At 43.4% G+C, this 25294-nt stretch overlaps 1 protein-coding gene across 1 annotated transcript in view; it reads right to left on the reverse strand.

The window, feature by feature from the left end:
- The window catches only part of RYR3 (ryanodine receptor 3), a 573341-nt gene that overhangs the window by 206608 nt on the left and 341439 nt on the right, over positions 1-25294 (reverse strand). Inside the window, exons 20-27 of the mRNA XM_052647070.1 lie at positions 23986-24202; positions 18595-18699; positions 16810-16913; positions 15258-15341; positions 13272-13431; positions 11793-11940; positions 10734-10939; positions 9975-10149 (exon numbers count right to left, since the gene is read on the reverse strand). Of these exons, the coding sequence (XP_052503030.1) occupies positions 9975-10149; positions 10734-10939; positions 11793-11940; positions 13272-13431; positions 15258-15341; positions 16810-16913; positions 18595-18699; positions 23986-24202 (1199 nt within the window). The remainder of the gene's footprint in view (positions 1-9974; positions 10150-10733; positions 10940-11792; positions 11941-13271; positions 13432-15257; positions 15342-16809; positions 16914-18594; positions 18700-23985; positions 24203-25294) is intronic.

The following is a 25294-nucleotide window of genomic DNA, read 5'->3' on the forward strand; positions in this document are numbered from 1 at the left end:
GGGAAAGACAAGTGAGTCTGGTTCAAAATGATAGGCAGGAAAAATAATCATCCAGTCAAGATGTAAATAAATGTCATCTGGAAAAGTAAAACCAATAAGAGAAAAAGTGATATTCTTTGTGTCTTAGTTAAAACTGATATTACTTGTGTGCTAAGTCACTTCAGTCACGCCCGACTCTCTATGACTTCACGGACTGTAGCCCACCAGTCTCCTCTGCCCATGGGATTCTCCAAGCAAGAATACTGGAGTGGGTTGCCATGCCCTCCTGCAGGGGATCTTCCCAACCCAGCGATTGAATCCGCGTCTCTTATGTCTCCTGCATTGGCAGGCAAGTTCTTTATCACTAGCTCCAATTAGGCCCTGGGTAATTTTATGTTATTTATCTCTGGAGATATACTTTCTTTTAAATTGAGTTATAGTTGATTTACAATATTATATTAGTTTCAGGTATACAACATAGTGAATCAATATTTAACTAGACTGTATTCCATTTGAAGTTATTACAAAACAATGCCTATATTTCCCTGCACTGTACAATATATTCTTATTTATCTCTTTGATACATAGTGGTTTGTATTTCTTAATCTCATACCTCTATCTTGCTCCTTCTCCCCACTGTTTATCACTAGTTTGTTCTCTGTATCAGTGAGTCTCTTTCTGCTTTGTTATATATATTCAGTTGTTTTATTTTTTAATTTCACACATAAGCGATAACATAGAGCATTTGCCTTTGTCAGACTTATTTCACGAAACATAATACTCTCTGGATCCACCCGTGGTGCTACAGATAGCAGAATTTCATTCTTTTTTGTGGCTAACTAATATTCATGTGTGTGTGTGCGTGTGGACACAGATATATACATACATATGTATATACATATACAGACACATCATCTTTTAACCATTCATCTGTTTATAGGCACTTAGATTGCTTCCATGTCTTAAACCCTGGGTAATTTTAAATGTTGCCCCAAATAAAACAATGCAAGAAGCCCAAAGAATGACTTGATGTAAACTGCCAAATTTCTCTAGGTCCCAGCATCTTCTCCAGTGAAATGAGAGGTACAATGGCTCTTGTCATTTGAGAGTATGCTAAGAAGTTTTGGATGCTAGCACTATGACTGCTTGTTTACAAAATATATCTTACAAATCCCATCCTCCCAGTCTACAGTTACAGTCCCCTCCTAAGTAGGAAAGTGAGATTTTCAAGCAGGAGCTGTAGGAAACTGTTCGCTCCTACAGTTACTGTCTCTCTAAGCTCTTTTCTGTGTCATCATAATAAAGAAAGCATTGCCATGCAGAACAGACCCAAAGCAGAAGTTCATCGCTTAGTGTTGTTTGTGGGCTATTTATGAATCATAATTGTGGACCAACAAATCAGCAGAGTTGGGAAAGCACTAATTATCCAAGACCTGGGAAGACATGAGGCAGGCAGCCGGAGGGCAGCTGAAGCTGCAGACTGCTCGGAAAAGCACGAAGGGCTCAGAGGCTGGAGGCTAAACCACGGCTTGGAGCCCCCCAAAAAGAAAACTGTGTCACTCCTAAGGAAGGAGTGTTTATGTGAGGGACATTTAAAGGTCAATTTTGGGAGAATTTATGTTCAACAGTAAGTCACTCATAGAGATCACGGCCAAAGTTCACTCTTCCTAAAGCCAGTGTGTATATACTGTTACCTAAATCACAAAGTTTCTATGTAAATGAGTCATATAAGTGAAAGATAAATCCCTCCCAAGCTGAGTTGGTTGTTTTCAGAAACTATGAACTTATTTAAGATACTATGTGATACTTTTAATACTATTTCTAAGTAAGAGGCTATAGTGAAATCCTAGCAATGAAGGTGATGTCTGTACCAAGAACCTCCACCCAGGACCACTGGTGGTGGCCCCATCCCTTGGGAAGGTGGAAGGTCTGGTCGATCAGATTCATGGACCTTCCTGAGTATTGCTTTGCTTCTGAGACTATGCTTCATAGCCTTTGAGGCTACAATAGATGAAACTACCCCCTTCTATAGACAGAGATTTTTATAAGTAAGGAAGCTTTGAAGATATGACTCTAGCATGGAATAAGGACTACTTGTTGGCACAATTTCGGGGTGCCTACTGGGACAGAGGGCTCTGCTTTATGCTATGAGATGTGAAGGAAGGAGGTTGTCGTGGGCTTAGAGAAATGAGGATGACAAGTGGAATGTGGAAGAGTGAATGGTGTGTGCTAAGACATCCCCACTTTTTTTCCCAACCTGGACAAGTACTACTAGAGTAGCTTTATCTGGAAGACCTGATTTTGAAGCATTCCATCCCTGATGTGAGCAGAGATATGGCATCTTAAAAAAGTCTCTTGGAAGTGGAGAAAAAGGAACTCTCTGACACTGTTGGTGGGGAATGTAAGTTGGTGCAGCTATTATGGAGAACAGTATGGAGGTCTCTCAAAAAACTAAAAGTAGAGTTCCATATGATTCAGCAATCCCAATCCCAGGCATATATGTGGACAAAATTATAATTTAGAAAGATTTTTGTGCCCCTATACTCAGAGCAGCACTATTTACAATAGCCAAGACTTGGAAGCAACCTAAATGTCCATTGACAAATGAATGGATAAAGAAGATACAGTACATATATACAGTGGAATACTACTCAGCCATAAAAAGACGAAATCCTGCCATTTACAGCAACATGGATGGACCTAGAGATTATCGTACTGAGTGAACTAAGTCAGAGAAAGACAAATGCCATAGGATATCACTTATACATGGAATCTAAAATATGACATAAATGAGCTTATCTACGAAACAGAAACAGATTCATAGATAGATATACAGAACAAATTTGAGGCTGCCAAGGGGGAGGTGGGGGTGAGGAGGGATGTTTAGAAGTTTGGGGTCAGCAAATGAAAACTATTATATACAGAATGGATAGACAACAAGGTCCTACTGTATAGCACAGGGAACTATATTTGATGTCCTGTTATGAATGATAATGGAAAAGAATTTAAAAATACATACATATATATATATATATATACATACACATATAGTATGTATATATATGTGTGTGTGTGTGTATAGATATAAAACGGAACCACTTTGCTGGGCAAAAGAAATTAACACAATATTGTAAATCAAGCATACTTCAATAAAATCAATAAAAAAAGAAAGCCACTCTTTCCCTTTCTTCTCCAATAACGTGAATGACAGGATAAGTAAGCAGCAGATTCAAAACATGAGGACTTCTGAAAAACTTCAGGTCACATCAGTGACTTCCTAATTACAGACACCCTGACAATGTAAGATGCATGCAGAAAGGGAAAAAGGTCATATTTGCACAAAGCCCTTTTTCTAAGGAACTTGGGCTCCTCATTGTTCCTAAGACATCAGCAGAGGGGACAGTATTTTGCTGTCCCTCTGAGTCACAGACCAGCTGCCAGTCAGTGGGCAAGAGAAGCGGGGAAGGTTACAGGGGGTGAATGCCCCAGATTTAAACAGCAGTCATGTCTTGGGGCAGAGGGCTGCCCTCATTACAGAGCAGAGCACTGGCCCTTTGGGGCAGAAGCCATCGCTATGGGGCGAGCTGAACACTGCCTGAAAACAGGCTCCCCAGCAGCAGCAAAAGTCAGGTATGTCAAAGCAACGGGAGGGAGTGTCAGGGACCTCCTGGGAGCTAAGTGGGCTCAGCGGGGCAACTCTGTACAGTGGCAGACGAGAACCTAAATCCCAGGCTTGCATCAAAGAAGTGAAACCCCAGAAAGGACTGAGAGCAAAGCGACATCCTCAAAGGCACCAGCACTTTCTCCCAGGGAGGAGTACTTTAAAACTGGATCAGCTCCCTCCACCTGGTAGAGAGGCTCCAGCTAAGGATCACTCCTTCTCCACAACTTCCTTACTTGAGGCATTACAACTTCATGCAACTCAGTAACTCTGCTTGATAGACAGATGAGGGAGGGACAATGATGATAAACCACACCAGCTAATATTTATCAAGTACCTTCTAGGTGTCAGGCCCTGGGCTTAGCACTTTATGGATATATTATTGTGACTGCCTTACAGTGAGGAAACTGAGGCCTAACAAGTTGAGTAACTTGCTCAAAGGACTGTCTCCTGGAGCGTATGCAGGGCCAGCATGTGAACAAGACTGCCAGAGGAGCAGTCCAGAGTGAGCAGTGGGGACTGAGGCCCAGATGCCTGCTTTCTAACTCTCATTTCCAGTGACTGGCTTTGTGATGAACTCTTCCTTCAGTTTTCGGATGATTTTCCTAAATGTCCTATAGTTGACTAGTTTGCCTCTAGGTCAGGCAGCGGGAAACCTTCAACCACAAAGCACTCCAGCCCCCCAGGAGAAGGGCTGCCTGTCACAAGTGGCCACATGGCTCCCTGGAGTTGGTTTGGTCTTACCTGGATGGACAGATCCACTTGGTAAGGCCACGTGGCATCACCGTGAACAATGTCACCTACACACGAGGATCCACACTTTGTACACAACTCAACTATAACCCCCAGCTCAAATGAGACAGGAGATGTAACAAGAGGGAAAAATAAAGGTGAAAAACAATACTCCATCCCGACATGCAGACTAGTAGATGCAATTATGCTGACGTCACTGAAGAGGTCTGAGGAGGAAACTTGAAAATGGCATTATTTAGAACCTAGATGTACACAGCATCCCTGTTTGAGGAAAGGAATGTCAAGAACATATTCATTTAAATGCTGCAGAGGACCCCAGGTTCTGATAAACTTTGTATCACAAGGCCTCATAGGGTTGTGTGATTAGGAAGAGGGATGCCCAGGAGGTCATCTTTTTATAATTCAGGAGCTTGGAAAGAAACCAGTTCTCTAGACCACACCAACCATGGATCCTTTTTAAAATCCACGTCAAACTGAAGAAATTTACTGAGAGCCAATCACTCCCCAGTAGTTGAAAAACAGATCATTGGGAGAAGTGGTGAGACGGCAGCCCAGACCATTCCTAGGGTGTTTCCTCAGAGTCTCCATCCAGCAGTTCATGTTTTATCCATTAATTTTAATTTTCTAAGCCTCACAAAGATGGAGTTCAGGGACAGCATTGAGATTGTCACAAGCTCTGTAGAAAACACAGGGAACAAGAGGCCGCGTTCCCCTGCCACAGCCACTTCCTGAAGCATAGCACCCACTTGGGGAGAGAATGACAGGGGGGCTCTAGGTGCCAGCGTGTTTGTGCACAGACGACAGTGATTCTGCCTGCAAGAAAGTTTCATCTGCTGCCTGTGGAAGGGCTGCTGGTAGAGCCAGAGCTGAGGGATCTGTTAAGCCCTGACACGCTGCTAGAGGAAGAGCTTGGGAGGCTGTCCTGGCAGACACTGAAGCTGTAGCGAAGCAGGGTGTGCCCAGGCGGTGTCTGTCGGCAGCAGCAAGGGATACCAGCTCTAAATTAAACTCTTTCAGACATCATGTTCTGAGGTCCAGAATGATGTTCAGAATTTTATCTTCCTTTCCTTTAAATGGGATCAAAGAGAAGACTAACAGCAAAGGTTTCTCTGTGAGAGCTTCTGAGCTTCCAGATGCCTTTCAGTGACAACATTGAGAGCTGTGAGGGTGCAGGCCAGGGAACACAGTAGAGAACAATGATTAGGAAAACGAAGCCGACAAGAGCATGTCATCTACAATGCAGACGAGGATGGGGATGACAGCTTATAAATCACCCACAGAAAAAAAATCAGCCACGAATTGTAGTGCCTGCTCCCATTCCCTCCCCCAAAGGACTAAAAATACTTACCCCAGCAGGGTAAATGGCCTGAATCAAGGCTGGGATGTTGGTGGCCAGAACACACACACAAACAGGGGGTTTTGCTTTCTGAGGGGCTGTAATGCACACAATGTTTTATATTCAACAGATGGTTTTCCTAACGGATCAAGGCAAGAATTGCTGCCTCTTTCCACTTTACGCAGAGATGCTCTATGGTTAAAGAGCGGCACTATGGTTATTCTAAGCCTCTGGGTTATTGTCTTCAAAGAATTGCATGCAGACTCCCTTTCAATTGCCCTTCCTCTGACTCCTGAGCCATCACAGAACTGAAAAGGCCTCCCAATTATCCTGTCTCCGTGTTATCAAAGTGCAGTGCGATGCTACAGTACAGTGTGTTAACATAATACAGTACAGTTCTATTATAAAACAGAGTCCTAATAATAGACTTTGTTATTCTGAAGGTCAAATCATGTCTCTCTATACAAAGGGTCGATGAGGCATCTCTTTCATTACAGCACAGAAGATCTCTAAAAGCAGAGTTCTCCTAAAGCATCCCCTTTCTTTATAGTATTCTTCTGCTCAAACCCTAGGACAGCCCCCCATGTCATAGAGAGTGGAGTCCAAGAAGAGTGGGCCCAGATTAGACAATACGTTTTCCTGAATAAAAAGGCCAAGTCTTGGTATTCAAGGCTATAATCTGTAACTTCTCATTCTTTCCAGTTTTGTCTTCTATAAATTCCATACACAATTATGCAAATGCTATCATCACTCTTTTCTGCAGTTTCCTGATTCCTCTCTATTACTCTACTTACACCCCCCTCCCCTGAGAAGAAGACCCTTCTTAGAGGTAAAAAGCTCATCTGTAGTTGCTGAGACAGTTCAGTCTTCATTTAACTTTCAGTTCCAATTCCAGTCTTCTAGAATTTTCAGCCCATATTGGTCAACTGCCATTTCTGACCTATCGCTTTGTATTGGTAGTTACCTTTCTGTATTTTCATTTCATTTATTTTTTGAACTAGAAAAGTAACTCCTTAATTTTGCTACTATTTACATTTGTGTATACTTTAGACCACTGCTTCTCATACTTCAAAGTACATGGGAATTGTCGGAGTATCTTGTCTGAATGCACTTTCTGAATCAGTAGGACTAGCGTGGGCTCTGAGACCCTGCACTTATAACAAGCAGATCACACTTTTGATTATCAAGGCTTTAGACCTCATGGAGTTCTTAGAACTCTGAACACTGACAAGATCTTTTTCTCTTCCTTATGTTGAGCCAAAGTCTTATAGACAAGTAAGCTCCCCAAGTCCACAGGGTCACGGGACTTTGGACTCTGCGTACTCCAGGAAGCGCCTTTCCTTGGCGATGAGCCTAAATTACCTAGTTCTTTGTTCTTCTCCAGCCTCATTGAAGATAGCCTCAGACATGCAGATGATACCAGTCTAATGGCAAAAAGTGAAGAGGAACTAAAAAGCCTCTTAATGACGGCAAAAGAAGAGAGTGAAAAAAACTGGCTCAATGTTAAAAAAATTAAAATCATGGCATCTGGTCCCATCACTTCATGGCAAATAGAAGAGGAAAAAGTGGAAGCAGTGAAAGATTTTATTTTCTTGGACTCCCAAATCACTGCAAACAGTGACTGCAACCATGAAATTAAAAGACACTTGCTTCTTGAAAGGAAGCTATGACAAACCTAGACAGCATATTAAAAAGCAGAGACATCACTTTGATGACTCCAAAAAGATCCAAATAGTCAAAGCTATGGTTTTTCCAGTAGTCACGTATGGATGTGTGAGTTGGACCATAAAGAAGAGTGAGTGCCGAAGAATTGATGTTTTCAAATTGTAGTGCTGGAGAAGACTCTTGAGAGTCCCTTGCAAGGAGATCAAAGCAGTCGATCCTAAAAGAAATCAACTCTGGCTATTCACTGGAAGGTCTGATGCTGAAGCTGGAGCTCCAATACTTTGGCCACCTGATGTAAAGAGCTGACTCAGTGGAAAAGACGCTGATGCTGGGAAAGATTGAGGCAGGAGAGGGGACGACAGAGGATGAGATGGTTGGATGTATCACCGATTCAATGGACGTGAGTTTGAGCAAACTCTGGGAGATAGTGGAAGAGAGAGGAGTCTGGCGTGCTGCAGTCCGTGAGGTCCCAAAAAGTCAGACGTGACTTAGTTACTCAATAAAAACAACATGAAGAGAGCACTGCCTGTGCTGGTACTTGGTGAATATCTGTTTCCAAAGAGCAGTGACAGAGGATGGCTCGTCCCCAACGCCCTCCTTTCATCAACATGTTTCCTCCCTCTTTGCCTTGAAACCAGTACACGGGCCATTCTTTCTGTAGCAACTTCTTTCCCAGTTGTTTCCAAAAATATATTCTTTAAAACTCGGATTTTAAACCTTTTTAGAAGGCATTAAAACATGACCCCATATTGCTTCAGTCATCCTGTCTTTCTAAGAAAATACACTGACTTGCAGCTTTTCTATTATCCCAAATATATGGCTCTTAGAAAAATCTTTAAAGCTCTTTTAAGGTCCAGCTGAGATGCATATTGAAGATAATAGGTGTCTGTACAAAGTATGAAAATGATTTATAAAGCTAAAACACATTGTAAAGAATATTTTATATGTATTAAAAATATGCATGCACGCTAAGTTGCTTCCTTTGTGTCCGACTCTTTGCAACCCTATGGTCCAAGCCAGCCAGGTTCTTCTGTCCATGGAGTCCTCCAGGCAAGAATATTGGAGTGGGTTGCCACGCCCTACTCCAGGGGATCTTCCCAACCCAGGAACTGAACCTGTGTCTCTTATGTCTCCTGCACTCACAAGTGGGTTCTTTACCACTAGCATCACCTGGGAAGCCCCAATTATACACTCATTTATTTCTGCTATTCTTGCCTCTGCAATTTTCTCTTTTTTAACATTTGATGCAGGGAGAGGAAACTGTCTTTTTTTATAAAGTGCCAGAAATTTAGAGCTACCCAGAATCCTAATCATTTACAGATGGGGAAAGGAGGCACAAAGAGGTTAAATAAAGTCAACCCAAGATGTCACAGGAGGGGAAGGACAGAGGCAGGAAGGGAACCCAGGTCTTCTGCCCTAGAGCAGCCTCTTCCCCCTCAGCCTCCTTGCCTCCTTGCCTCCCCCTCCTTTGTACTGCAGGAGCAGAGAGTGGCACAGCACCAGGACCAGAGGTGTGATCACAGCGGGTATTAAGTCACTGCCATAGACTATTACATTTGAGGAGGATGTTGGCATTTATATGGTCTATCATCCTGCTTCCTGGTACAGATGAAGGAGGCAAAGCCCAGAGGAGTCAAACCAAGCCTTTCTGAGAGCCCACAGCTTGTTAGGAGCAAGCCATCTGACTCACAGTCCAGTGTCCCTACTCCTGGTGCCAGCAGCCTTGTGTACATAAGGGAGTTCTGTAGACAAGGAATAAGAAGCACCTATTGCCCCTTTGTGTAGCTGGAAGCACCAACCTGACTGTGGTCTATTCCCGGCCATTAACAAGTGCAACTGTGCTTGGGTTTCACAGCATGTTTGAGTTTCAGATTAAATTCTATTTCATTCAAGGTACAGCTAAGTCAACTTCCATGTTTCAGTGATTCTCATCAAAACATTAAGTTCAATTATACCAACATTCACAATGACAATTCAAATCAGAATAAGAGGGTGATTCTAATTCATTGACTTTTCTCTCCTGCCAGGGACATCAGTGCACATGCAATCAGCACTTCCTTTGTGATCCTGAGAAACCTGGGGAACATCACCATGCCAAGGCACAAGGCAGGGGATTAGAGGGGCGCGCCTTGGTCATTCTATGCCTGTATCTGGCTCAGATGGTACAGAGTTTCTGCAATGCAGGAAACCGGGGTTCAATCCCTGGGTCAGGAATATCCCCTGGAAAAGGAAACGGCAACTCACTCCAATATTCTTGCCTGGAGAACCCCATGGACAGAGGAGCCTGGTGGGCTACAGTCCATGGGGTTGCAAAGAGTTGGACACAACTGAGCAACTAACACTTTCCTTGGTCAATCTCTCTGGAAGTTCAGACTTACATTTATGCTGCATATATCAACTATCTCTATTATTTGTCTTGATTCTTCAAAAATGATAGTATAAGAGCTGTCTTCACTGCAGGGCTTTAGATCTGCAAAGGTCAGTGTGCCATGAGTGAGGAGGCAGAAGATCTCACCCCGCTCCCTGGAGTTCCCTTCACCTTGTGGACATGGAAAGGGGTGGGGAGGTTGGTGGATTTACCATTGTCAATCTCGTAGTCAGCGAAGGCAAGTTCAGAGCCTTTGTTGGTGATCAGCAGCTCCCCATTCAGCGTGAAGATCATTGAAGCATCATCCAGGTTAATCATACATCCAACCACATCTCCTGGCTGCCAGGTCCGTCCGAAATACCCACTCCCTTGATGCCACCGCTGGCCCTGTAAGACAAGAGCCCAGGGATTAGAGAAATGGAGGTCCTAGAGGCCCCTGTGCTGCTGGAGAAGTGACCCATGAGTAATTTCTCCTAATGGGCAGTGGTGCCTGGTTTCCACATGATACTTCCCTTTCTACCAAGGACAGTGCTCAGGGAGAAGTGGTCTATCTACAGATGTGGGAAACCAAGGTATACAAGGCTCATCAGAAAAGGTGGCCCAAGTCTCCCAATACATAGTCAGCTATGTAAATAAGCTGGAGTCCCCTTAAGACAAAGTGGAAAGATTGCCGCACATGCTTGGCTGCACAGGGTTCTGTAAGCTTCCCCTGCAGAAGGGGCTGTGGGTTCAGGGGCAGGGCAGATGTGGAGGTGATTACAGGAAGAGCTAGAGTGTGCAAGCCCTCCCCTTCGCCCTAGAGCAAAGGGACGAACACTAGGAGATGCACTATGGTCTGAACCCGTCCATGTGGTGGCTCCTCCCTTTCGAAGCCAGAGCTCCAGATACTCAGCTCTGCTCACTTCTGGAGAAACGTTTGGAGCAGAAAAACCTGGGCTGGACTAAGGAGTGTGAACACCAGCCAGACTCACCCTGCTGCCTTCAAACACGAAGGCTTGGTCATCCACCCCCAGCTCAACGTCGGGTCGGCAGCCTGGCCGGGCCCAGCCAACACGCATGTCGCCTCCGGTCACCACCTCGAACTCGAAATACCACTTTCCCGATCTCACGGCATAAGAGCGCTCTACCCGGAAAAAGCGGATCTTGTCTATGCTGACTTTCTCCACAGCTGGGTCAGCTATCAAGAAGGAAAGGGAGGAGAGGTTGCCAGAGCAGGAGAGAGAACACAGGCTTTCAATATTTAGGGAGGACTCCTCGAAGGATGTTCAACAACAAAGGCAAATGGCAGATCTCCTGCTAGTCAATATAACATAAAGTTCATGAAAGAATCATCGCCGTCATCATGTCATAAAAACACAAACCACCATTCACTGTGTGAGTGCTCTGCAGTAGAAACTAAATCTCAGTGTTTCCCAATAATCCTATGAAATCAGCATTATTGTCTTCATTTTACCAATGAAGAAACAGGCTCAGAGAGGTTCACTTGTTCAAGGTCATACAGCCAATAAACCGAGGAGAGCCAAGATCTGAACTGAGGTCTGTCTTACTCCAAATCCATCCCCTTAACCACTTTTTACTGCCCCACATGCCTATGGTCCCCTGGGGTATAAGGTGGCAGTGACATGTTAAATACTCATAAAGTGGTGATTTTAATCAGTGATAGAATTCAGTTGAGAGATGACATTACCTGCCCCAACGCGAGATGATATTCATGTTTAGAAAATAAGAGAAATAATGGTTAACTTGGTTTTGGGACCAACTATTCTGAAAAGCTCAGCTATGCTGGAGGATAACTTATTCCCTGTGGGGCTGGGTCATAGATGTGCTCATTACAGAAATATCTGGTCAATGGAACACAGCTCTATGATCAACATGGTCCCTACTTTCTAAAATTCACCATTGTTTTCAATGTTCTTTAGCACCAACAGCATTTCTAACAGTGCAAGTTAGACCTATTGAACATCAGTATTCCTCCAGAAGAAGACGTGTTTAGCAAACTGGAGCCAGAATGAACCATCTGCACTCATTACCTAGCTCTTGGTCTGATGGCTCAATGTTATAGCCATAACCAACAAACGTCCGGACAGCTTCACGAAGGCTGTCCCTGTTTGACTTCTTGGTACGCTCATCCAGCAGTGAATACGGCACCAAACGTGGATTTCTTTTGTTCTTTAAATCCTACGTGAAGCCAGAGAAAAGAGGATCTGAGAAAATGCGTTTCATCTTTACAAAGAGCTCGTCCCACTCACACATTCCCAGCACCAGTCCTGGTTTCCCCATGTGACTCTGCCAGCTCTTCTCCCAGCGCCTTGCCATTTACCAATGAACATATTTGCCACTTCAGGATCAAATGAGTACAAATGGAAAATTGGCACTAACACTCAAAGCCAGCAGTAAAACCCACATTTTAATAATGCCAGCCTGTGAATAAAATGAAGTGTCATGAAATTAGTTAGACTCCTCCATTCCCAAGGCGAGGCAGATGGGGATTTGCGTAACTATTCCCCTATGAAAGATCATGCACAATTTAAACTGTTATGGCCTCCTCACAACACATCCTTCACAGAGAGGCATCTCTGCTCACAGAGAAACATCTGAAATAGTGGCAGAGCCATGGCGGGGCTGTTGCACCGTGATAGCGCATAGGTGTATGAGTCCTCCTTCAGTCCTCAGCGGGGACTAAGAAGACAATGACAACGGCAGTGATAAGTCATCATAATCTGACATGCTGTTTTGAATTCCCCACTCCCTTCCCTGCTATGGTTTCCTAGTTGTCGTCTTCTTGGTTCCAGACATGTGTAGGCTGAGAGGCTCAGGAATGAATGAGCACGTGTGCACACAGCCATCTGTGAACTTCCCTGATCCTGAGCCTTACTGAGATGAGGGGGTTATTTCAGAATGAGAGGTGCACCAGGTGGGTTAGGGCTGAATCATGGTTCTAAACTCCACCTAACTCCTTGCTGGGTTCTCATGCTCCCTTTGGATGAGCCAAGAACTCTGCCTGGGAATTCTGGTCCTGTGGACTGAAGTAAGGGGACACAGGCTTGTTGTTGGGCTGGTCTGCCCCTCTCTTGGGCTAGTTCCCCCTTCAGTGGTACATACTTGGGACCACTCCAAAAATACTACTGAGCTGTGATGCTGATTCGTGTGAGCCTTACATTGGCCTTGGAGAGTGGGTGAAAGCTCAGCTTTCCATGGGACAAGCAGCGAGACAGGGAATCAGAGAAGATGCAGCCAGAGGCCATATACACAAGGCAACCTGATCACAAGTGTACTGGACTAACAAATGACACGTAAGCCTATGTACTGCTGGAGTTAATGTCAACATGCCCATTGTGAATTCCATTCAGCCCCATGATTCTATTAATAACGAATGTGCTGAGGGATGAGCAACAGACTGCAAAGGCAACCTCCATCTTCCAATCTAATACCCACCAAAGCAAAATGCTTTTTCGATAGATGATCACATCTCCTGGCTTCTCCATCAGGCCTGACCCAGCACCTCTCACCTGTTGAATGCCATAGGTCCATCCTTGTTTTATTCTGTCTTTTGCCCAGACATTGTGTGCATTTTCTGCAAGCTTATCCACTAAAATTTCTTGAGGAGGTAACAGCTTCACATCAGACAAATCCAAAGGGGCTGGCTTATAGCCATTGGACATCATGTAGCTACAAGTAAATGCAAAATAAATATTTTGAACAGAACTGTAAATCTCCCCCATTCGGATTTTTGACCAATAGCACAGGTCAGAATACTAGAAAGATAAGGCTACAGTCACAGGTTCTATGTGTTTTCCAGATGGCTCAGTGGCAAAGAATCCGCCTGCAATGCAGGAGACAAGGGTTCAGTCCCTGGGTCAGGAAGATCCCCTGGAGGAGGAAATGGCAACCCACTCCAGTATTCTTACCTGGAGAATCCTGGGGACAGAGGAACTTGGCGGGCCACAGTCCATGGTAACACAAAGAGTTGGACATGACTGAGCAACTGAGCATGCAAGCACAGGTTCTCCCCTTGGCAGAATGGATAGCTCAGTTTGATTTCAAGTCTTTAGATGCAGCCCTTAATTCATCATCTATTTTTTGCCAATGTGTGTTACAGATCAGAGGTGAATAGTGGAGAAAATGGATGGTCTGTGCAAACCCATCCTTATTTCTCAGTGTGCAAACCACGGGCACACTCAGTATAATTCAGCATCACCCAAAGCTCCTTTGCCTCACTTCACAAACACAAAGGTTATGATACACGGGGCAAGGACGTGACCTTGAGCCAAATGATTTCTTATGAAGCAGCAGAATATGATTGCTCAGTTTTAGAAAACTAAACCTTCACTTTGAGAATTAAAAAAAAAAATCATAGCATTAGAAAGTGTGAAATGACCATCACGGTTTGCTGTCCAGTCCAGGAATCACAGCCACAGTTGTCTGTAATTTGCTAGATAATGTGAGGATGGGAAAAGCTCAGCAGGAACCCAGGGAGATGCGTCATGTGAACGGAGAGAAGCAGGGTCCATGTGGAGTGACTCACAGGAGAGCAACTGACCATCATCATGTGAGAATGTGAGTTCAGAGGCACTCACGACCCCAAGCCACTGACCGTTCAGCTCAGGGCCAGAACCTGAACATGACGACTTGCAGACTGTTGCTATTCTACCCAAGAACCTCAGAGCAGTAGGAGATGCGAGGTCTACCGTAGCACGAGGCTGTCCCTCATCCACCTTCCAGGGATGCCTGACCTTGCGCAAGGTCACCATGCGTTGATCACTGAGCCCAGCCACCCCTCCAGCTGCTGCCTCTCACACATGTGGCTCTTGGCCCCAGGAGCTGCCTCTGAGAGTGGAGCTTGGCAGCCTGGGGTTTCACAGGGAGGAAGGGGAAGATAAGCATTCAATTAGAGCCGGCATTGCCTTGGCTCTTAAGTCATGACAACACCTGGGTGTGAATGTGTGTACCCCCAAGGCTGGCACGTGTGTGAGTGAGCAAGTGAGCCAGGGGATGTGCCAGCAAGCCCATATCTGAGAGTGTGAGAACACATGACGAGTGAATGTACGGATGAGAGGGAGAGAAGGACACATGCAGATTTAGGGGCCAAATTAAATCTTGGCAGAGAGGCCCATTTCTACAAGATTTGCAAGGCTGGCCCAATGCCAGAGGAGTGAATCTTTGCTGTGGCTACCGACCATATTCAAGTTCTTGTGCCAAATGCTATTCTTATAGACTATGACAGCTTATCCTTCTGAGTGCCACATCTTCTGGCTCAAAACTCACAACAGTAGATAGTAGTGTGGGTTCAGGCAGGAGGAGTAAAAAGAGAGGAAGCCTGGAAACTCTGTACTTCAGCTGGTTTGAGTGCAGTCTAGGTACCCGGAGGAACTGCCTGACCTGGTGCTGGAAGTATCTGGGGCGGTTCCCTGCCTCTGTGCGTGGACCTCCTGTCCTGCCAGTTTAAACATGAAGACTGAAGCATTAAAGTTGCCAACCATTAAAAGATCACCTACTTTTTGGGCAATTTGACCTTCTTGAGATCGTCCTCAGCAGCTGGGTTAACATGAGCAATGTGGCACCCCAGGGCCAGGAGAGTTCTGTGATGTAGTGGACAGAGAAAACAAAGGTCAGCAGCAAGGTAGAGGACAGTGAGAGCCCCCACCTCCATCAGAAGTGATAAAAACAGACTATATTCATTCATTTAGACCAGAGGTTGCCAAACGTTTTCTTACAGGTGAGATAGGAAATGTAGGCTTTGTGGTCCTTGGGTCTCTATTACAGTTACTCACCTCTGCCACTGCAGAGGGGAAACACTCAGACAATATGCAAGACGATATGAAGAGCCTGCCTTTGTTACAATACACATTTTTTTAATAACCAAAACAGGTGGCTGGTTAGATAAGTTTGTGGATCTTAGTCTGCCAACTCCTGAATGCATAGCATAAGAATGCAACAAAAAGTTTGTTCATTCTGGGAGACCTTTTCTAGTTCATGAATCTGCATTAGGATTGTATCCTGATTCTCTGATTCCAGAGGACAGATGGGACCCTAATAGCAAACCCAGAAGTCAGCAAGCATTTCTTGGGTGCTCCCTGCACACAGTGCCTTGAGCTGTGCTGTACACCATGAGGTACCAAAGCCCCATCCTTGAGGAGGGTCGCTGTGATGGAAGACATTTCACATGGGTTCCTGTGAGACAAGGCATCACTATGCCAGCAAACCTGAAGTTAAAAAGTTCTGTACTGACAAGGAGCGAACAGAGAAATACTAGGCAGAGAGCACAGGCAACAAGTACAAAGGGATTCAAGAAGGGAGACATAAACTTGGGCTAAAAAAAATAATGAAGATCTGAATCAATGTTGAAACTGTGGGTGGGATCATAGAGAAGCTTAAAGTTATTTCTAAGTTGAATGTTAGTTAATTAAACTATGCTTTCCCATTGATTTTTAGAAATGATGTATCCTTGTTTTTTAATGTTCAGCATCTCATTTAATCATTACAACAATTATGAAGAGATAAGAACTATTACTATCCTTACCTTCTAGATGAGAGAACAGAGACTTAGGTTAAGTTGTCCAGTTTCAATATGACCTAGAATCTACTATATATCTTATCTTCTTTTCTTAATGATACATGAACTAAAAGAGGCAATTCCCCTGGAGAAGGAAAAGGCAGCCCAGTCCAGTATTCTTGCCTGGGAAATCCCATGGAGAGAGGAGCGTGGTGGGCTATGGTGCATGGGATCCCAGAGTTGGACATGACTTAGCAACTAAACAACGAAAGAGACAATCAGTCTTTTGCAAGTTTCTCTTCCTTTTTTCTGCCTACATTTTCCGTGTCCCCGGCAAATAGCAAATGGTCTCTAAAGAACTATATATGCTAAATAACAACAGCGGATGTATTATTCACTATGCTAAACCCTTTAGTGGCATGAATAATCCCCATTCCTGCTAATTTGTCAGACTGCATCATGTTTCCGAGGCAAGAGACAACAGGTTTGTGGTTTAGTTATAAGGCATTAAATCATCTACTCACTGTTTAATCCAAATTCAATTAAGCACTCACTTTAGGGTTTCAGTTGACATTTGTAGGTTATAATTCTTCTCAGTTTCGGGCAGCTTTGAAAACTCGACAAGGCAGGGGTGCTGTCTTTTATTGTCATCCCGCATCTAGGTGACAACATAAGAAAGAATATGATTTTAAGTTTTCACAACCAGCACTGCCTGGGGACACAGAAAAGGACACATGTTGGAACAGCCCAGGCGATTTGCATCAGGCAGAGCAACGACAGCTATTTGCTGACAGCCAAATAGACGGTCTTCTCTCTAGTGAGTGACACATGCAGTCCCCGGGCTGCTGGTGGCTTGTGTTCTGGGCACTGCTTCCAGCCAAGCGTTTGCCTTCAGAACATACTTTCCCAGAGAAGCAATTTTATTCTTGGTCCTGCCTGTCCCAAATTCATAGAACCCTGGTGCCACTGCAGGGTAGCATTCTGCAGAACATAAAGGACCACAGACTCTGGACCAGCACTGTCTGATGGAGACTCAGAATCAGCCACCAATGGGAACTGCGTTCGCAATTTCAAATTTCCTAGTAACCACATGAGAAAACCAAAACAACAACAACAGAAATCCCCCCAAAACCAAACCAAAACAAAAAAAAAAAAAACCCAAACCAAACCAAAAAACCCCAAAAAGCAAAAGCTAAAACCAGGTGAAATGAATTTTAATAATGTATTTTACTTAACCTAAACCCTCAAAACGTTACCATTTTAACAAATAATTAAGAAATTATTTCTGAGCCATTTTATATTGGCTTTTCATAGAAAGTCTTAAAAAGCCACCATGTACTTTCTATTTACAGCACATGTCAATTCAGGCTAGTCACATTTTAAGTGCTTAGTAGCCACATGTGGCCCACAGCTATTGAACAGTGCAGATCCAGGCAGTAACTCACTCATTCATTTGTTCGTTTATTTCACAAACACATGCTGAATGTCTACTAGGTGGTGGGCTGTGGGCTAGACGTTAGGAGTTCAATGGTGAGCTGGGACAGGACAGTCTTATGGGCAGTAATACAATCATCAAAGAAGTAAGTGTTTAATTGCAACCGTGATTCATTCTCAAAGGAGAAATCTGTGGCATTACAAGAGCATATAGCAGAGAGGGGGTCACATATAAGGAGAATATTTATGAGCTGTATCAATACGTAAGTGCTGGGGTACAGGGACCCTTTCAGTAACTAAGCTGGATGGTACATAATTTGAGAGTGTCAGGGTCATAGGAAGCTTTAGAATCATGGATCCTTCTGCCTTTGGACATGACCTTACACAAATCACAGAAGAAAGTCCATTTACATCCTCTTTGAACAAGATTCCCTAGTGAAAGAGATTTCTTAACCTCCTCTGAGTGTCCATGAATCTTAGTGATACATCTGAAAACCACAATAAACAAATTCTGATTCACAACAGTGAATCAGCCTCTTTTCACCAGCCATGCAGAGAGGACAGCTTTTTCTCAAGAGAAATAAGATGTGAGGGCACTTGAGGGGGAGATGAGGGATGACCACACTTGATATTCCCTGAAGAAAACACCCAGCATTTGGGAGTAAGGAGGAGACAGACCCAGGGGTCGGCCTGTGCAGAGCCGGTCTCCCTGGCACACCTGACCACAGTTCAACAAACTTTTGAGCAAGGCTGCTGGACACAGTGAGAGCTGGATGGGACTCAGTAAGAAGTAAGTTTCGGCTCGTGAGGTTTTTGTTTTTTATCGTTTGAGTCTTTGAAGAACTCTTCCAGGTAAAAGGCAACCCCCTCTGCCTCCACTCTAGCCAGGCCACTCAAACACATACCTTGCCAAAAGTCCAGCCAAGCTCTATTTTATTCATTCCCCAAAGCTCATGGATGTTTTCAGCCAGCCTGTCTCGGATTTTCTCTAGATGAGGTGGTAAAACAACCTAAAAGGGAAACAAAAAATGAGAAGTCAGAACTATGAGAATCAATTTTATTAAGATCTTATCATTAAATCTGGGCAGATCAGATACCCCAGTTGAATTCACTACATGTCACTAAAGGAAATTAACCCTGAATATTCATTGCAGGGACTGATGCTGAAGCTGAAGTTCCAACACTTTGGCCACTTGATGTGAAGAGCCAACTGATTGTCAAAGACCTGGGAAAGATTGAGGGCAAGAGAAGAAGGTGGTGACAGAGGATGAGATGATTGGATGGTATTCCCGACTCAGTGGACATGAGTTCGAGCAGAGACTGGGAGATGGCGAAGGTCAGGGAAGCCTGGTGTGCTGCGGTTCATAGGGTCAGAGTTGGATACGACTTAGCAACTGAACAACAACGTGTCAGTCAAGAGGGGCTGTTTTCATAGGCTGCTTCCTCTCTTGGCTTCCTCTGGACCATCTCTCCCTTTCCATCTCCCCTATGCTCTCTTCTTGAGCGAGCTCCTCCATCTGCAGCTGGTCACGCCTGACCATCCAGCCTCCATCCATGGTCTGTCCTGCAGTTCAGACATACTACTCCAACTGCCTGCAGGATTTTCCCACCAAAGTGAACTCAGTACGTTGCTCAAAGCAGAATTCATTATTTTCCCTTTAAATTTGTTTCTTAGTTTTATCTTCTCTCTTTTGTTGAATGAATGTGTCCACAATTGCCTTAAACCTGAAAGTCATCTTAGTGTCTTTAGTCTTGGCGTTACACTCCCACTTTCACTGCCCACCCCCAACCACACCTAATCGGTCACAAAACCCAACATGCTTATTTCCTAAACATCTTTCTGAAGGTTCCCCTCCTTCACATCACTCAACCTTGTTATTTTCTACCTGGACCATTACAAGACCATTCACAATTGGTCTCACCAACTCCCACCAATGTGACCAGAGTGATGAGCTGCCAATAATACAGCTGCATCAAAACACTCTCCTCTTGAGCATCCCCAAGTGCCCCTCGACTAAGACACAAGGATTGACCAAGAATACAGTGCCATTCTCCAGGCCTCTCATCACAGTCCTCCCAAACACATCCTTTCCAAACCTCCCGAAATTCTCCCCAAAGGCCACACTGTCTCACAGTTCTGTGCCCTGATATATGCAACCGTTATTCTTATTAGTACTCCCCATAATACACATAATATGTGTACTCTCCCTGCACCCATGCCACATGACAAATGACAAAGACTCTCTCCTTGGCCCAATCTCTAGATGGGTGCTTCTGAGCTATTTTTCTCTAGGCTCAATCCTTGGGCCTTGTCTTCAGGATTCCAGTTTTAGCAAGAATCTTGCTAATTCAGTTTACTGACAACCCACACCCTTGATATCTGATCACCCACCATGTCTGATCAAATTTATTCACCCCCAATCCTCCCCCAGGTGATATCAGATCACTCAGACCTGCCTTCAGTGAGAATTGTTAGGTCAGTTTATTAAGAATCCATCCCAACCCCAATGTTCCACTTACTACTTTTGCATCACATACATGCCCACCCCCACCCCACCCCCCACCACCGCCCACCCCACCCCACCCCTCACCACCCCCCACCCCCACCCTGTTCCTTGGCTGTAAATCTCCACTTGTCTGTGTTGTATTCAGAACTGACCCCAGCTCTATAATAGAGTTCCCTTTCCTCTATTGCAAGAGTTTCTATGTAAGGTCTGTTTTTATCTCTTTAACTGATGCCCAGCTCTGGTTTTAATACAAGTTCAGTTCAGTTTAGTTGCTTAGTTGTGTCTGACTCTTTGCAATCCCATGGACTGCAGTACGTCAGGCTTCCCTGTCCATCACCAGCTCCCAGAGTTTACCCAAACACATGTCCATTGAGTTGGTGATGCCATCCAACTATCTCATCCTCTGTTGTCCCCTTTTCCTCCTGCCTTCAATCTTTCCCAGCATCAGGGTCTTTTCAAATGAGTCAGCTCTTCACATCAGGTAGCAAAGGATTGGAGTTTCAGCTTTAGCATCAGTCCTTCCAATGAATATTCAGGACTGATCTCCTTTAGGATGGATTGGTTGGATCTTCTTGCAGTCCAAGGGACTCTCAAGAGTCTTCTCCAACACCACAGTTCAAAAGCATCAATTCTTCGGCACTCAGCTTTCTTAATAGACCAACTCTCACATCCATACATGACCACTGGAAAAACCATAGCCTTGACTAGATGGACCTTGGTTGGCAAAGTAATGTCTCTGCTTTTTAATATGCTGTCTAGGTTGGTCATAACTTTTCTTCCAAGCAGCAAGTGTCTTTAATTTCATATCTTCAGTCACCATCTGCAGTGATTTTGGAGACCCAAAAATGAAGTCTGACACTGTTTCCCCATCTATTTCCCATGAAGTGATGGGACCAGATGCCATGATATTAGTTTTTTGAATGTTGAGTTTTAACCCAACTTTTCCACTCTGCTCTTTCACTTTCATCAAGAGGCTCTTTAGTTCTTCTTCACTTTCTGCCATAAAGGTGATGTCATCTGCATATGTGAGGTTATTGATATTTCTCCTGGCAATCTTGATTCCAGCTTGTGCTTCATCTAGCCCAGCATTCTTCATGATGTACTCTGCATGAAAGTTAAATAAGCAGGGTGACAATATACAGCCTTGACGTACTCCTTTTCCTATTTGGAACCAGTCTGTTGGTCCATGTCCAGTTCTAACTGTTGCTTCCTGACCTGCATACAGATTTCTCAAGAGGCAGGTCAGGTGGTCTGGTATTCCCATCTCTTTCAGAATTTTCCACAGTTTGTTGTGATCCACAAGTCAAAGGCTTTGGCATAGTTAATAGAGCAGAAATAGATGTTTTTCTGGAACTCTCTTGCTTTTTCGATGATCCAGCAGATGTTGGCAATTTGATCTCTGGTTCCTCTGCCTTTTTAAAATCCAGCTTGAACATCTGGAAGTTCATGGTTCATGTGTTGTTGAAGCCTGGCTTGGGGAATTTTGAGCATTACTTTACTAGCCTGTGAGATGAGTGTAATTGTGTGGTAGTTTGAGCATTCTTTGGCATTGCAATGAAAACTGACCTTTTTCAGTCCTGGGGCCAATGCTGTTTTCCACATTTGTTGGCATATTGAGTGCAGCACTTTCACAGCATCAACTTTTAAGATTTGAAATAGCTCACTGGAATTTCATCACTTCCACTAGTTTTGTTCATAGTGATGCTTCGTAAGGCCCACTTGACTTCGCATTCCAGGATGTCTGGCTCTAGGTGAGTGATTATACCATTCTGATTATCTGGGTCATGAAGATCTTTTTTGTATAGTTCTTCTGTGTATTCTTGCCACCTCTTCTGCTTCTGTTAGGTCCATACCATTTCTGTCCTTTATTGTGCCCATCTTTGCATGAAATATTCCCTTGGTATCTCTAATTTTCTTGAAGAGATCTCTAGTCTTTCCCATTCTATTGTTTTCCTCTATTTCTTTGCACTGATCAATGAGTTTCTTATCTTTCCTTGCTATTCTTTGGAACTCTGCATTCAAATGAGTATATATTTCCTTTTCACCTTTGCCTTTCACTTCTCTTCTTTTCACAGCTATTTGTAAGGTTAATAGAGTTTTGCCAAGAGAACTCACTGGTCACAGCAAACACCCTCTTCCAACAACACAAGGGAAGACTACACATGGACATCACCAGATGGTCAATACCGAAATCAGAGTGATTATATTCTTTGCAACCAAAAATGGAGAAACTCTATACAGTCATCAAAAACAAGACCAGAAGCTGACTGTGGCTCAGATCACGAATGCCTTATTGGCAAATTCAGACTAAAACTGAAGAAAGTAGGGAAAACCACTAGACCATTCAGGTATGACCTAAATCAAATCCCTTATGATTATACACTGGAAGTGAGAAATAGATTCAAGGGATTAGATCTGATAGACAGACTGCCTGAAGAACTATGGGTGGAGGTTCGTGACACTCTACAGGAGGGAGCAATCAAGACCATTCCCAGGAAAAAGAAATGCAAAAAGGCAAAACAGTTGTCTGAGGAGGCCTTATAAACAGCTGTGAAAAGAAGAGAAGTTAAAGGTTTTAATACAAACTCCCCCAATATTTATCCTTCTGTTGTTAGCTCAGTGTCAGTGTCTTCCCCCGGACCTTCAGGGAAAGTTTCTCTATGTTTTCCCAGCACTTTGCTCCTCTCTCCACAGAGGTCACAAACTGCGGACTCAAGTTCTCTTTTCTCCCCCTTATTTTCTCTAATTGACTACTACTACAGTAACAACAATAAACAATTACTGTTTTCATTTATTAGTTGGTAGTTCATAAGAAGTGCACGAGTTCATATAAAAATTCAGGTTTCTAATATCTCCTGACCAGTTGGAAGACTCTAACTTCGGCCTGACACTTTTACTTGGCTATTTAAGCTAGGGCTAAAGAAATTGCCACCTGCTCTAGAGGGCCTGCACCCTTGACCTGCTTCCCTTCTGTGTCACCTCCCTGGCCCTAGTATAATGATTATTAGTGTTTCCATTATTTACAAAAATCCCAATTATGTTTGAGGAGGGGAGCTTATGGAGAATTTTTTTTTTTTTAAGAAAAAGTATACCAAGTCAGTGATATACAAGGAGACGACAGAGAAAAGTAGCAATAAAATATTTAAGCTATGTATAAAAGGCACTATTTGACTTTCGACTAAAGACAGTCTTTTAAAAACATGTCAATGTATGGCAAAACCAATATAGTATTGTAAAGTAAAATAAAGTAAAAATAAAAATTAAAAAAAATACATCTAAAAAAATAAAAATAAAAAAATAAAAACTGACTTATTATTGAAAAGCCAAAGTTAAGTGGCATGATATTTTGATAAGGAGCAAAATTGGGAAAACTATTAGCAAATAAATCACTACTGTATTTGGGTTTTACTGGTTAAATAAGATAATCTGAGTCACAGCCTGAAAGTCAGACTTAAAATAAAATTACACATGTGCTTTTTTTTTTTTTTTTGCTTATTTCTTCAACTTGGTTGCGAATTCCCAGAGAATCTTGAGACATTTCTGCCTGTGTCTCACAGAGCCTGGTACAATGCCTGGTGTGTAGCAAGTGCTCAACTTGTTCATGGATTGCAAAATCCTTAGACTTCAATTGTCGCATATGGTGGAAATGTAAAGAATAATGGCTGTTCATATATCACAACAATGCTACAAAAGGTGTGGTAAGAATGGTTCAATGGTGAAGAAGCAAGGAGGATTTAACCCTGTTACATTATCTCCATGGGATGCCTGCTGGTGGCAGCCTGAACCTACCTGACTGGTATCTATGGGGCATGGGATGAAAGAGGCTTGGGAGAGGAACTGGGTGGTACCCAACAGATCTCGAATTCCTTCAGCATCACGTTTATACTCTTTGACAGGCTCCAATCTCATCTTTTCCTTTGGAAGTAAGGCTTCATAGCAAGGGGCATAGCCAGAGGGAGGCAGGAACTTAAATTCTCCATGACGTCCACCCAGCAGGAAACGTACTCTGTGTTATTTGGAGAGACCAGGAAGAGAGAGGTTAAAAAAATAATATGCCAGCCCAAATAAGTGAAAGTTAAAGATCAGCTCCCCCCATCCAAATTATTTTTTTGGGAAGTGAACGATGTCAGATTAATCCAAATTATTTTTTTGGTAAGTGAATGATGTCAGATTCATCACAGTAAACACCCTAAAGTACACATCATAGTAAACACCCTAAATTGGAGATAGAGCCAAGTGTCAGTTCAGACTGCCCACAATTCTCAACTGACCATGTCAGCTAAGTTCTTCAAAATGAAGATACAGGAAAACTACTAGATTCTTTCTTTTTCTTAATTGGAGTATACCTGCTTTAAGTGGTGTGCTAGTTTCTGCTGCACAACGAAGTGAATCAGCTATATGTATACGAATATCCCCTTTCTCTGGGGCCTCCCTCCCACCCACTCCTAACCCACCCCTCTAGGTCATCACAGAGCACTGAAAACAACCCAATCAAAAAATGGGCAGAAGATCTAAATGGACAGTTCTCCAAAGAAGACATGTAGATGGCCAAGAGGCACAAGAAAAGATGCTCAACATCGCCAGTTATTGGAGAAATACAAATCAAAACTACAAATGAGGTATCACCTCACACTCATCAAAATAGCCATCATCAAAAAGGTCTACAAACAATAAATGCTGGAGAGGGTGTGGAGAAAAGGGAACCCTCCCACACTGTTGGTGGGAATGTAAATTGATACAGCCACTATGGGGAACAGTATGGAGGCACTTAAAAAAGTAAAAATAGAAGTATCATATGACCCAGAAATCCCACTCCTGGGCATATATACCTTGAGAAAACCATAATTCAAAAAGACATACACTCAATGTTCATTGCAGCACTGTTTACAATAGCCAAGATAGAGAAGCAACCTAAAGGCCTATTGACAGATAAATGGATAAAGAGGATATGGTACTTATATACAATGGAATATTAATCAGCCATAAAAAGGAATGAAACTGTGTTGTTTGTAGAGATGTGGATGGACCTAGAATCTGTCATACAGAGTAAAGTGAGTGAGAAAGAAAAAAAAATCATATATTGAAATCACTAGATTTA

The sequence above is a fragment of the Budorcas taxicolor genome, chromosome 10, assembly GCF_023091745.1.
Source record: "Budorcas taxicolor isolate Tak-1 chromosome 10, Takin1.1, whole genome shotgun sequence".
Lineage (NCBI taxonomy): Eukaryota > Metazoa > Chordata > Mammalia > Artiodactyla > Bovidae > Budorcas > Budorcas taxicolor.